The sequence below is a fragment of the Pteropus alecto genome, unplaced genomic scaffold (assembly GCF_000325575.1).
Source record: "Pteropus alecto unplaced genomic scaffold, ASM32557v1 scaffold110, whole genome shotgun sequence".
NCBI classification, from domain to species: Eukaryota; Metazoa; Chordata; class Mammalia; order Chiroptera; family Pteropodidae; genus Pteropus; species Pteropus alecto.
Window position 1 is genome coordinate 2,161,753 of NW_006431920.1, and position 12,572 is coordinate 2,174,324.

General features: G+C 38.4%; 1 protein-coding gene across 1 annotated transcript in view; it reads right to left on the reverse strand.

Moving 5' to 3' along the window:
* Positions 1–12,572, reverse strand: part of LOC102898236 (nuclear body protein SP140) — a 39,585-nt gene that overhangs the window by 14,661 nt on the left and 12,352 nt on the right. Inside the window, exons 5-11 of the mRNA XM_025043191.1 lie at positions 12,099–12,182; positions 10,946–11,032; positions 7,586–7,672; positions 7,258–7,371; positions 6,507–6,563; positions 3,304–3,369; positions 512–628 (exon numbers count right to left, since the gene is read on the reverse strand). Of these exons, the coding sequence (XP_024898959.1) occupies positions 512–628; positions 3,304–3,369; positions 6,507–6,563; positions 7,258–7,371; positions 7,586–7,672; positions 10,946–11,032; positions 12,099–12,182 (612 nt within the window). The remainder of the gene's footprint in view (positions 1–511; positions 629–3,303; positions 3,370–6,506; positions 6,564–7,257; positions 7,372–7,585; positions 7,673–10,945; positions 11,033–12,098; positions 12,183–12,572) is intronic.

Sequence of the window (12,572 nt, forward strand, 5' to 3'; positions counted from 1 at the left end):
CACTTCACTCAATGAACTTAGGGGGAGAATGGATATGCTCAATGAGCACCTCAACAGAGAGACAGTAAGCATAAAAAAGGACATGGAAACCATAAAAAATATCCAGACAGAAATGAAGAAGACATTAAATGGAATGAAGAATACACTAGAAGGATTCAAAAGTAGATTGGATGAAGGAGAAGATCAAATCAGTGAACCGGAAGATAAGATAGCAGAAAACATCCAATAGGCAAAGCAAAAAGAAAAAAGACTTTAAAAAATGAGGATAGTTTAAGAGATCTCTGGAATGCCATTGTTAAGAGTGTATTTCTTCTACATCATTCATACATAATCAATAGGGCCCATCCTATCAATGTGATTTTATAATGATTCTTGCTTCCCTGCTGTTACCAAAAGGGTCATGTCAAGCAAATGCAGAGGACAGGGAATTAGGATGAACTAGACCACCTGCCACAACTCTACCTGAGGTCTGTAGATCCACTCTCATCCCGTGATCTTCGGGCAGCCTTACCTGTTGTGTCACATTCTCGGCTACCTTTAGTCCTTGCTTTCGGACCTACAGGTACACCTTTTGAGGAACCCATAACACAGGAATACTTTTCATTTGCACGTGCTGGTAGCTCTGCTCCTAGGCCAAAATCACAATTTATGAAAACTTTTTTCATTTGTCCAAATAATTCACTTTTCTGTATACTTGTTGATTTCCATTTTTCTACTTTTCCTCTGAAATATTCCATTGATATTCCATAAAGCGGATTCTTCCTTTAAGTTTCTCCTTTTTCCTCTCTTGTATTTTTCTATTTATGAAAACTTAGTTTCTATTTTTATAATTTTTCAGTCATAATTACCTTGTCCGTCACAGGGTATATAGGCTTGAGGTAAGCTCTTCTGATTCTCCTTCTCTATGCCTTTGGAGAGCTGCTAGTTCACCAGATACTAAAAAGAAACCTGAAAACTACTGTCCATTGATCCTGAGACAGTGAATGGGAAGAGTTCCTGGGGCTCTCATGCTGCACTTCTATACTCTGAGCTACGATGAACTGCTTCCTCAGAAAAATATATCTGCTCTAATAACTGCACCTGAAGTGCTACAGAGCCATCTTTTCCCATTTTGTACCTCATTCTGTGTCCTCTACTTTTATTGTTCTAATTGTAGCCCTAAGAATAAAATAAAAAGATCATATTCTTCTAGGATCAAACTATATGTTCTTTGAAAATTGTAACAAGTAACTACCAGTATCACTATTAAATGCATTCCAATTGGCCAGCGACTACTTACATCACTAATTACATTTAAACAAATGATTAATGGCAGTTTTATACTTCTGAAAATCAACCAATCAGCACAGCCACACTCCAGAAAGCCTGTGTTCATGGTTGAATGCTAATCTACTCATAATCACTTCTGTTTCTGAAAGTTGCAGTGACTGAACCACTTGCTTCCCAAAACTCTATATAAAATTAGTAGTTTCCATTTTTAAAGAAATCATGTCCAACAAATATAGTGCCCCATTCCACCATGTGCCTTGCTAAGCAAGCAATAAAAATCTCTTTTAGTTTCAGCTATTGTATGATGGGCTATCCCTTCAAAATGGAGTGCCCACCAAAATCGTCTTGAAGACTCTTGTGTAGAAGTGTCCTGTGGGATCCTTGGATCAACAGGTATAAATCCCTAACCAATTGTTCCCAACTCAGATTGTCTTCCTGATCCACTGCCAACTAATTGAATCTGAACAGCAACTTGAGATATGATGTGTTTCTTGAACTTTTATACTTGAATTTATCTGATTATTTAAAAATGTGTATGCAGTTAGATACAAAGCAGATAGACACTTGGTTTGGAGGTACAGCATTTAGCAAATATTCTGTTAATGTGTTTATTCTTTTACTACTTCATTTACTCTCATTCTCTTTTGTCTATTTTTTAAAAGTCTTGTCTCAGGTGTGTTTGTTCCTGATTGTTCTGTGCTTCTTGAATGTTAGAAGAAATTTTTCCATGTGAGGCCAAAAGAAAGTGAAGAAACACTGGATTCAATCTCAAACACCTTCACTATACACTTAGACAAGAAAGCAAGTTAACGGTAAAGGATCTTAGGTTTCAGAATACTCTCTCCTTTTAGGAAAGATGACTTTAAAACTACATGCAAGATTTCATTATAGTTTGGAAAGTAGTGGTTTGGAATGCACATACTTACACATAGACTAAATGAAAATGTTATGATTAAACCCCAATATTTGGTATTTTGAAAATAACTATTCTTCAAATGGATGCAACCACTTTTTTTCTTTCCAAACAAAATTGTACGCATTCGCCAAAAGCATAGCCATGTAAATTGGTAAGAACATAAGATATGTAAGTTGTTGAAAATTAATTTTTAATTGGACTTTAAAATCATATTGTATAGATCTACTAATTAAAAATTGGTGATCTTGCAGAAAGTGAGGTCTTGCCCTCGTTGTCTAGGGGAAAGGATGTCCTTCAACAACTACTAAAGTAAACAAGATTTCAGGGAGCTGAATAGAAGTAATGTATACATATACATTATTGACAAGTTAGAGAATAAAAATTGCATGAAACATCACCATCTGAAAATAGCCACTATTAAATTATTCAAAAATATCCTCTTGGACACTTTCTGTGCATATGTTACTATTAAAATAACATATTTCATTATAATAGATGAACATATACCTTTGAAAAACAAATCAAAATATAAACAACACCTATATTTCAATGAACAAATGTAACCACTGCATATATTTTCATGGATGAAATGCCATTGATTTTTCTATATATCTATGTCTATGTCTTATATATATACAGATTGGTAAATATGTATAACTAGGCATTTATGCATATATAAAAACATATTTGCACAAATATATATGTGTATACACATGTTATTACCACATGTGCGTGCGCACGCACACACACACACACACACACACACAAACATATACATACAGTCTGCTTTCTTCATTTAGCCTTCCTTGGAACATCTTTCCAAATTAATAAAAATTTTTTGACCCAGGAAAGAACCCACCTACTGAGGATAGCAGTGCTTCCCCGTAAGCCCGTGTCATTGAGCTCAGGATGATAACATACATGAGAAATAGACCATTTTGTTGAAGCCACTGCATTATTATATTGGGCTTCTTTGTTATGGTGTCTCAGCCTATATCCTACCTGACACAGTAGCTGAAAAACTATCATGGCTCTCGGGGGACTGCAGGCCACAAGGACATGACAAGCAGTGCCTTGACAAACTCAAAAGGTGTGATGACTTCACTTTGCCAGCTTACCTTTTTGATGTACGTTTCTCTGCCGTCTTTTTTTATTCCTTGACCAGGAATACCCCCTTTTTTTTACTGCCAAGATAAAAGAGAGAGGGAGAGGGAGAGGGAGAAGGAGAGGGAGAGGGAGAGAGAATAAATTTAATCATTCAGAGCTATGAATATAATTCTCAAAGCCTCACAGGTCAGTCATGCTCAAGTATTGTTTTCAGAGTTTGGTCCACTAAAATGGGGCAAATTCTGAACTACCAGTGTAGCAGAGTAAAGTTGAATAAAAGATGACCTTCATTTGAAATCTTTTTTTAAAAATTAGAAACTAAAGTCCTGCTGATGCTTTAGGCTGAATGATCATTGTGGTTATGTAGCAATATGTTTCCTTTTCAAGTGTTTTCATGTTAATTCAAATGTGCGATGAGGAGGCATCTTTCTTATAGCTGAATCATGCTATGGAATAATATACTGTGCTAGAATTCAGGAGACACTTTTTTCTTGATGCAGGGAGTTTGTGTTAATTTTTCTACTCTTGTAGTTGTTACAAATCCTCTCATTCATATTTAATCTGGCATCTGATGTTCCTGGAGGAGTTAAAGAACCACAGTGGGTTTTTGTGTTGATATTACTTTCTTGTGAATGATATGAAAACTCATGTGAGTTTGAGAAGAACCATTGGCACTAGGTAGATAGAGAGATCTTATCTTGTTATTGTTGTGAATATCGTAACGACCAGCTCTTCAATTTTTACTGCTGAAAGTGAAGCCTCAATCCACGGACGCAAGCCTGTGACTCTCCCACCTGAGATTCCTATTTTGAAGTGGGTCAACTCAATTCACAAGGCAGGAAGGGCCTGAAAGCCTTGCTCTTCAAATGAAAATGGTGTGTTTAAGAATGTAGGGACTTTGACCCAATGGCACCTAGGCTTTCTATTCCCCTTCAGAGCCTGAAGGAAACTGCGGCCTCCCAGGGGCGCTAACACATGGCTAAGCTGACAGTTGATGTCCCCTGGGTTGCTGTGGCTATTTATCCTCAGGGCCAGTTTTTCAGAGCTGAAAGTGACGTGTTCACTCCTCTGGCTGGCAGAAGTCAAAATACTAGGCTTCTGCACATGGCCTAGATGCTTGGTCTGCCACGTGGAAAACTACAGACTGACAGAGTAAAGACACTTATTGCTGGGTCTTAAATGTGGAAACACACTGTGGAGCTATCGACCCATGTACCAATTACCCATGTACCTGGTCTCTGCTGACGGAGCCTGACACCATGATTCTGATGCAGAGGCTGGGGCTGTGTGCCAGGCTCATGACTCCTGCTAGAAGCAGAAGCATTACTTGCACACTCAGGGAGTCTCATCACAAGGGACTTTTTCCTGCCTGCTCTTGCTACATTGATCAGGCCTCGAGCCCGTCTTGTGGTAATGGGTGTGCCTCAACACAGTCCACACTTCAGCTTATAGACCTACTGATCTGGCCACACCACTGTGACCCTAAAAACTCACATAGTCATGAGCTTGGCTGGCTGGACCTTTTTCAGTCTCACAATGGAATGTCCTTTATCAAAAGCTACTCCCAGTGTACTGTTTGTCTGATTCAGCATCCCACATATCTTTCTGTACCCAAATCTCCAAGAGACTCTTTAGTCACTAAAGCAGCTGTCCACAGAAAGGAATGAGTTCCTACCTGCATCATGATCAGGACGAAAGAGGCAAGGGATAATTAGACTAGTTATATAGACCAATCCTGAAAATTTAAGACCCTGTTTTAACCATCCCTAAGGATGATACATCATCGTTTCCCTGACCGGTATGAAGGAGACAGTCACAGAGTGCCTAGGGGATTAATTATTAATAATTATTAATTATAAAGTCTGATTATATTTTCTAAAAATGTCTTTGCCTGCTTATAGCTGACCTTTCTGGATGAAAAGTCTAAGTGAAGATAAAAAATGCTGGGGAAAGGAAAATGAAGTCACAGCCTCTGGAGTGGTATCCACAGATTTTGTGGCAGTGGAGGAAGAGCAAAAATCCAGGCATCTGAGGAGGGAACATCATACAGCTTAGGACGCAGGAAGAATGGAGTAGCATTAATGATATCTGCCTTTCGCAACTGCCCTGGTTGTTCTTCCAGAAGAAATACTAGGTACAGTATTCAAGAACGCTACTTATACCATGGAGATGCAGAATCCGCCATTCTTCAGCAGACACGAGAAAATGGGCTGACCCTAAATTCCGTAGGTCCCATGCAGAACCCCTCTGGACATCAAAGACCAGACACAGTTAGCGGAACTGGGAACTCTAAAGCTTATAGCTGGCGAGAGACCCATGTTGGAGTCTACCTTCCCCTTGGCTGATGTACGTCCCATTAGGCGACCTCAACAACTGTAAATGCTTCTCTTCCAGGGTCACCCTATGTGCCTTTCAGACTGTATTTAAGTGAAAGCCAGGCTTTCACTTGCCTGCTCAGGAAAATGTGGTGAATTGCAGGTTAGGGCTGGTCATGAAGGACTTAAAGATTCCATGCTTCACGAAGTTCGTTAACTGTTATAGGAAACAAATCAAATAGATTAATCTGAGTGGCTGGTGGAGAGGCCTTCTCATGGGGACATTGCCAGAATCTGCTGTGTGAGGCGAATGTGTTGGAAGGCCAATCTCCCTGGTATTTCCACAAGCCTCAGAGCATCTTTTCAAGGATACCTGAGTAGCAGAAAGCCTTGGAAGCTGGAGATAATGTAGCCCTTCAAGGTCAGAGGGCAGATTAGAGTCTGACCAGAATAAAATAGAGAACGTCTCCCTCCTCAGAAACATGCTGGGATAGTAAAGACTCTCTTCTTTCCTCAGAGGAGATTTACTAAGTTCCAGCTCATAGGATATCTCCCAAGGTGTAAGGTTTGAGCAGGCTTACTAATAGCCCCCTTCTAAGACTGGGGGTTTTTGACAGGTAGAAAGAGTTTCTAAACATCACGGTCCTCACCTTGGCATGATCAGTGCTGTCCAATTTTTAAGGCCTGTTCAATTACATTGGTTGCACACAGCTATCCAGGATAATCTCCCCTTTCAAGGTACCTACCTCAACTGTATTTGTAAAATCCATTTTGTCATGGAAGATAACACCTTACAGGTTCCAGAGATTAGGATGCAGACATCTTTCATATTATTGAAAAGATGGCATTAAAATAACTACTCGAACATCAAAAGCAAGTAAAATCTTATGCAATCTTGCCTCTTTTCTTCCTGAGTTTTCCCAAAATAGAGTTGCTTCCAAGGTCCACGGTTTCTAGAAAATAACAGGTGATGGTGAAAAAATGAAAATAAATTAATTAAAGTTACAGAATCTGGGATGATTCATACTATGGAGGCTTGAGTTTATAAAGATATTTGGATTATCATTTCTCTCTCTACTAAAGGAGCTAAAAACCTACTGAAAAGTAGGAGTCAGAATGGGCCCCAGGACTTTGTTATTTCTCAAAGGAGCTTCGAAAAACACTCTTAAACACCTATATTTTCAGTATAGTCATGGATAGGAATAGGTATCCCATCATGGTCACGGTTAGGAATTTTTGTGAGAATTAAATAAGATCTTACATGGAAAAGTTTGTAGGAAAACACAATATGAATTAATGATAGGCTGCAGGACATTCATCAAAAATATACGCTAGGTTAAGAGTAGTTGATCTAAAATTTTTCATCTAGTAAATTAAGTGGAAGGATCACTTGTCTCTTGAGGCCTTTCTAAGGTTGTGACAAAATGACGCTGTGATCTACGAGCAGATCAACTATAATCAACAGGGTCCATCCTTTAACTCTGAGGTTTTAATAATATCTTGACCCCCTGCTAGTCCAAAATGGTCAGGTGGAGTACATGCAGAGAACAGGATAATAAGATGGACTGGACCACGTGCCACAACCACACCGGGGGTCTGTGGTACCAGTGAATCCATGCTCATCCCCTGACCCTCACACAGCCTTAGCTGTTGTGTCACATGCTCGACTACTTTCAGTCCTTGCTTCAGTACATTCTGGAATGTCTTTAGAGAAGCTCATAACATTGGAATCGTTCTCATTCCCACCTACTGGTCGCTCTGTTCCTGGAATAAAATTGTAGTTTATGAAGGCATTTTATTTGCCCCAATGATCCTCTTTTCTATAATTTTGTGAATCCCCATTTTCACTTCTTCCTCTAAAATCTTTTATTTGATCCTCCCTATATCTTTCCCTTTAAGTTTCCCTTTTTTCTTCTCTTGTCTTTTTCTCTTTATGAGAACTTGGTTTCTGTTTTTATAATTTTTGAGTCATAATTACCTTGTCCATCACAGGGTAGAGGGCTAGAGGGAAGCTCTTCTGATTCTCCTTCTCTATCCCTTTGGAGAGCTTCTATTCCAACAGACACTAAAGAGAAACAAGAAAATTACTGTCCATGGATCCTGAGACAGTGAAGGGGAAGAGTTCCTGGGGCTCTAATGCTACACATCTATACTCTGAGCTAAGATGAACTGTTTCCTCGGAAAAATATACCTGCTTCAATAATCAACCTGAGGTCCTACAGAGCCATGCTTTCCCCATCTTTTGCACCTCATTCTGCTTCCTCTATTTCTACTTTTCTACTTGCAGCCCACAGAATAAAATAAAAAGATCTTACTCTTCTAGGATCAAAGTGCTTGTTCCTTGAAAATTACAAGTAACTACCAGGATCACTTTTAAACTCATCTCAGTTGGCCAATGAATACTTACATCATTAACCACATTTAAACAAGCCAATCAATGGCAGCCTTACACTTCTGAAAATCAGACAATCAGCAAAAGCTACACTCCAATAAGCCTGTTTCCATGGTTAAATGCTAACCTACTCATAATAACATGTTTTTGAAAGTTGCAGTGACCTGAACCACATACTTCTCAAAACTCTATCTAAATTAGTAGTTTCCATTTTTAAAGATATTAGGTCCAATAAGTATAGTGCCTCCTCCCACCATGTGCCTTGCTAAATAAACAATAAAAATCTCTATTAGCTTCAGCTATTCCTTCAAAATGGAGTGCCCACAAAGGTAATCTTGAAGATTCTTGCATAGAGGTGCCCTGTGAGATCCTTGGATCAACAAGTATAAATCCCAGCTTCTTGTGCTGAATTCAGATTGTCTTCCTGATCCACTGCCAACTAAATTTGCCTCAACAACAACATAAGCTCTGATTTATTTCATCAGCTTTTATATCTGAATTTATCTTATTATTTAAATATGTATATACTGTTAGATACAAAGTTGTTAGATGCTTGGTTTGGACGTATAGCATTTAGCAAATATTCTGTTAATGTGCTTATTCTTTCACTACTTCATTTACTCTCATTCTCTTTTGTCTGTTTTTTAAAGTCTTGTGTGATGTGTGTTTGTTTGTTCCTGATTTTTCTGTGCTTCTTGAATGTTAGAAGAAAGTGATCCACAGCAAGAGGATTCAGGCATAGACCTCATAAGTCTCCTGTCCAAGTCAGCTCCAAAGACTAATTAATGGGTCCATTAGATAGTAGCACATTGTGCAAAGGCATTCGGTCACACTTTGTGGTGAGTCCCTCACCAAAACCTTCATAAAGAAACCTGACATCTTGTCAACTTGTGAAAGAAAATCATGTTGTTAGGTACATCATCCGATGTCAACTATTACTATGGAATTGATCATATGTCCACATTTTAGTCTCTGCTGCGTGGATGAAACCCAGTACTCCCTTCACCCGTTCACACCCAGGACACTATCACGCTTACGACTGAATGTTCTGTCCTCTTTACTGTTTGTCACGGACTTGTATGGAACAAAGGTACAGTCTACCCGGGCAGAATTCTACTTCCTCTTTGTACTCTCAGTATGATTCTACCTTTTGCACTTCTCTTAATAAGTGGCCAAATTTCGCAAAAGATGACTTTAGGTTTCAATGGGGAACTTTTGACACATCAAAAGGAAAGAATACATTTCATAGAATTTTTATCTCTCTTAGAAAAAAGAGAGAAAAATATCTAAACATTACCATTTCTCAACCAGTAACTTACTTTTAGACCATTATTTAACACTTTCTTTCTTAAAAAAACAAACAAACAAAAAAAACCCTACCTATTTAACAGGTAGGAATGTATTCTTCAAGTGAAACTAGCAGATTAAATGTGCCACAGAACTAGTTTCAGAATTTCTGAAAAAAGTTTTTGTACATGATCAATTTATAGTTGATTTGAACATAAGTATACCTGCACTATGCATAATTCAAGATCTGCAGGCAATAAATAAAAGAGGTATACTTGTTTTTCTTGTAGTGCCTAACCCAATTACTACATTCTCTCTAAAACCAAATCTTTTCTTCAATGCATTTATGCTCAGCTTTGTTTGATGTTCCAGCTGATAAGGATAGTCTATATTATTTGCTAGGAAACATCAATGGCTCATCTGAACAATTATGTCCTAGAGATTTACTTAAACCTCTTTGTGGTAGGCAAAATTCTAAGTTGACCCTTTAAGAATTCCTTTCTTAACCTCAGGGAACATGAATATCATGAGATATTACCCCCATCTTTACATTATGTTGTAATATAGACAACATAGGTTAAGCAAAATAGATTATCAAAAGAGATAATCAATACTGGTAAGGATGTGGAGAAAAGGGAACCTTTGAGAGCTCAATGTAAATTGGTAGAGTCACTGTAGAAAAGAGTAAGGAGCTTTCTCAAAAAATTAAAAATAGAAATACCATATGACACAATGATTCTACTTCTGGGTATATATTCAAAGAAAACAACATAACTATGTCAAGGGGATATCAAACCCCTCATATTTATTGCAGCATTGTTTACAATAGCCAAGACATGGAAACAACCTAAATGTCCATCAACAGATGAATGAACAGACAATATGTGTATATAATTGTGGTGATTTCACAATATATGTAAGTCGTGTCATTATGCTGTACATCTTAATCTTATACATTGCTATATGTGAATTACATCTAAATAATTAAAGAAAAATAGGATTGTTCTAGTTGGTCTCTTTCAACTGCATGAATTCTTTGAATGTGGAATTTTTTTTCAGGTTATATCAAAAGAAGAAACCAGATTCAAAGATGGTTGAGAAGGATTGAGAAAACTGCTAAAAGCTATTTCTGGATTGAAGATATGGGGCCACGTATCAAAGAAAGTGAGTGGCCCCTGGGAGCTAAGAACAATCTCTATTACAGCCATCAGCAACAAAACTGGGACTTCAGTCCTACAAAGACAGGGAACTAGATTCTGTTAACAATTTGGATAAATCTCTCCAGAGCTTCCAAATAAGAGTGCAGCCTGGCTGGCATCTTGATTTCAGTCATGTGAGATCCTGAGCAGAGAACTGTGTTGAACTTGTCCAGATTTGCAACCCGCAGAACTGTGACATAATACATTATGGTGCTTTGTTATGAAGCAATAAAAAGCTAAAACATTCTTATTTCCAATCTTAAATAGGACCTAAAGGATATAAAATTCATTCATACATTCTCTCTAATCCAGTACATAGGTCACATACGCTTATACTCTATAAATCTAGACAATTCTTGGTATCTGCCTAATTTTTTTAAGTCTCTCTTTCTTCCTCTCTTGTCTTCATCTCTTTATGAGAACTTGGTTTCTGTTTTTATAACTTTTCAGTCATAATTACCTTGTCCATCACAGGATAGTCGGCTAGAAGGAAGCTCCTCCGATTCTCCTTCTCTCTCCCTTTGGAGAGCTTCTACTTCACCAGACACTAAAGAGAAACAAGAAAATTATTGTCCGTGGATCCTGAGACAGTGAAGGGGAAGAGTTCCTGGGGCTCTCATGCTGCATATCTATACTCTGAGCCAAGATGAACTGCTTCCTCGGAAAAAATACCCAATCCAATAATCAACCTGAGGTGCTACAGAGCCATCTTTTGCATATCATTCTGCTTCCTTTATTTTTCTTTTACTATATGTAGTCCAAAGAATAAAATTAAAAGATTGTATTCTTCTAGATTCAAACTACCTATTCTTTGAAAATTGCAACAAGAAACTACCAGGATCACTTTAAAACTCATTCCAAATGGCCAACAACTACTAACATCATTAACTATATTTAAACAAGCTGATCAGTGGCAGCCTTACACTTCTCAAAATGGGCCAATCGGCAACAGCCACACTCCAGAAACCTGTGTCTATGATTAATGCTAACTTATTCATAATCTCTTCTGTATCTGAAAGACTGCTGTCCCTGAGTCACATGTTTCCCAAAAAGAAAAGGATACATTTGATAGTATTTCTATGAAAGAAGAGAAAAATGCCAAAATTTGCCAATTCCCAGCCATTACTTAACTCTTTATGAACAAAAAAACAAACAACAGAAAACCCTCTTTATATTTAGTGGATTGGGATCTATTCTGCAAATGAAACTATACGATTAAAGGACTAATCTTAGAAATCCTGGAAAATTCTTTTTCACATGATCAATTTATAAATAGTGTGAACAGTAGAACATCTAGACTATTCATGATTCAAGATCTATAGGCAATAAACAAGACACACAGGAAGCTCACCCTGAGATAACCAGGAAGACCAAGGAGGCTCAAGTATCTCCTACTGGGATGTCCCTGCCCCTAGACCTTTTTCGTTTTGGTTCACCTGATCTGGAGGACAACATGGTTGCTGTCACTATCATCACATCCTTTCCACTTGATCTACACATTTCTTCTGTAGGGGTATGTGAAGGAAATCAAGATAGGAGAAGAGAAGAAAAGAGGTGAAAAACATAAAAAATAAAGATTCCATTCATGAAGCGGGAATTGAAATCACAATTACCTTCTCTGTCACATAGTGCTGGGCTGGCCACCTCGTCTCGTTCTTTTTCGGTGATCATTTGGGGAGTTTCAGGATCACACAACACTGAAGAGAAACAAGAGAATGAGCTGAGCCAGGCTGTCCAAAGCACAGGTGAGCTGCCCTTTGGGAAATGGACATCTGCTCCAAGGACGTCACCTCATATCTGACCAGGAGCTGGTCTGCCTCTGACTCCACCTCACGACCTCATGCTTCTGCTCTCTGCTCTTCAGTTACCTAGAGACAGACCTCCAAACATTTCTGCTTCTGCACTAGGAGAGTCTTTGTGGTTCCTAGATTTTGTGAGCTCTGCTTCCCCTGACTTCTCCTATCTTTTTACTTTTCTATCATTCATTTCTCGTTGGTGATCTGGATCTCTTTTTTCTGCATATTCTCTCTAGCTCGCTTCTCCCAGGCCTCTCCAGTCCCTATACCAAAATCCAGCCCTTCGCTCAC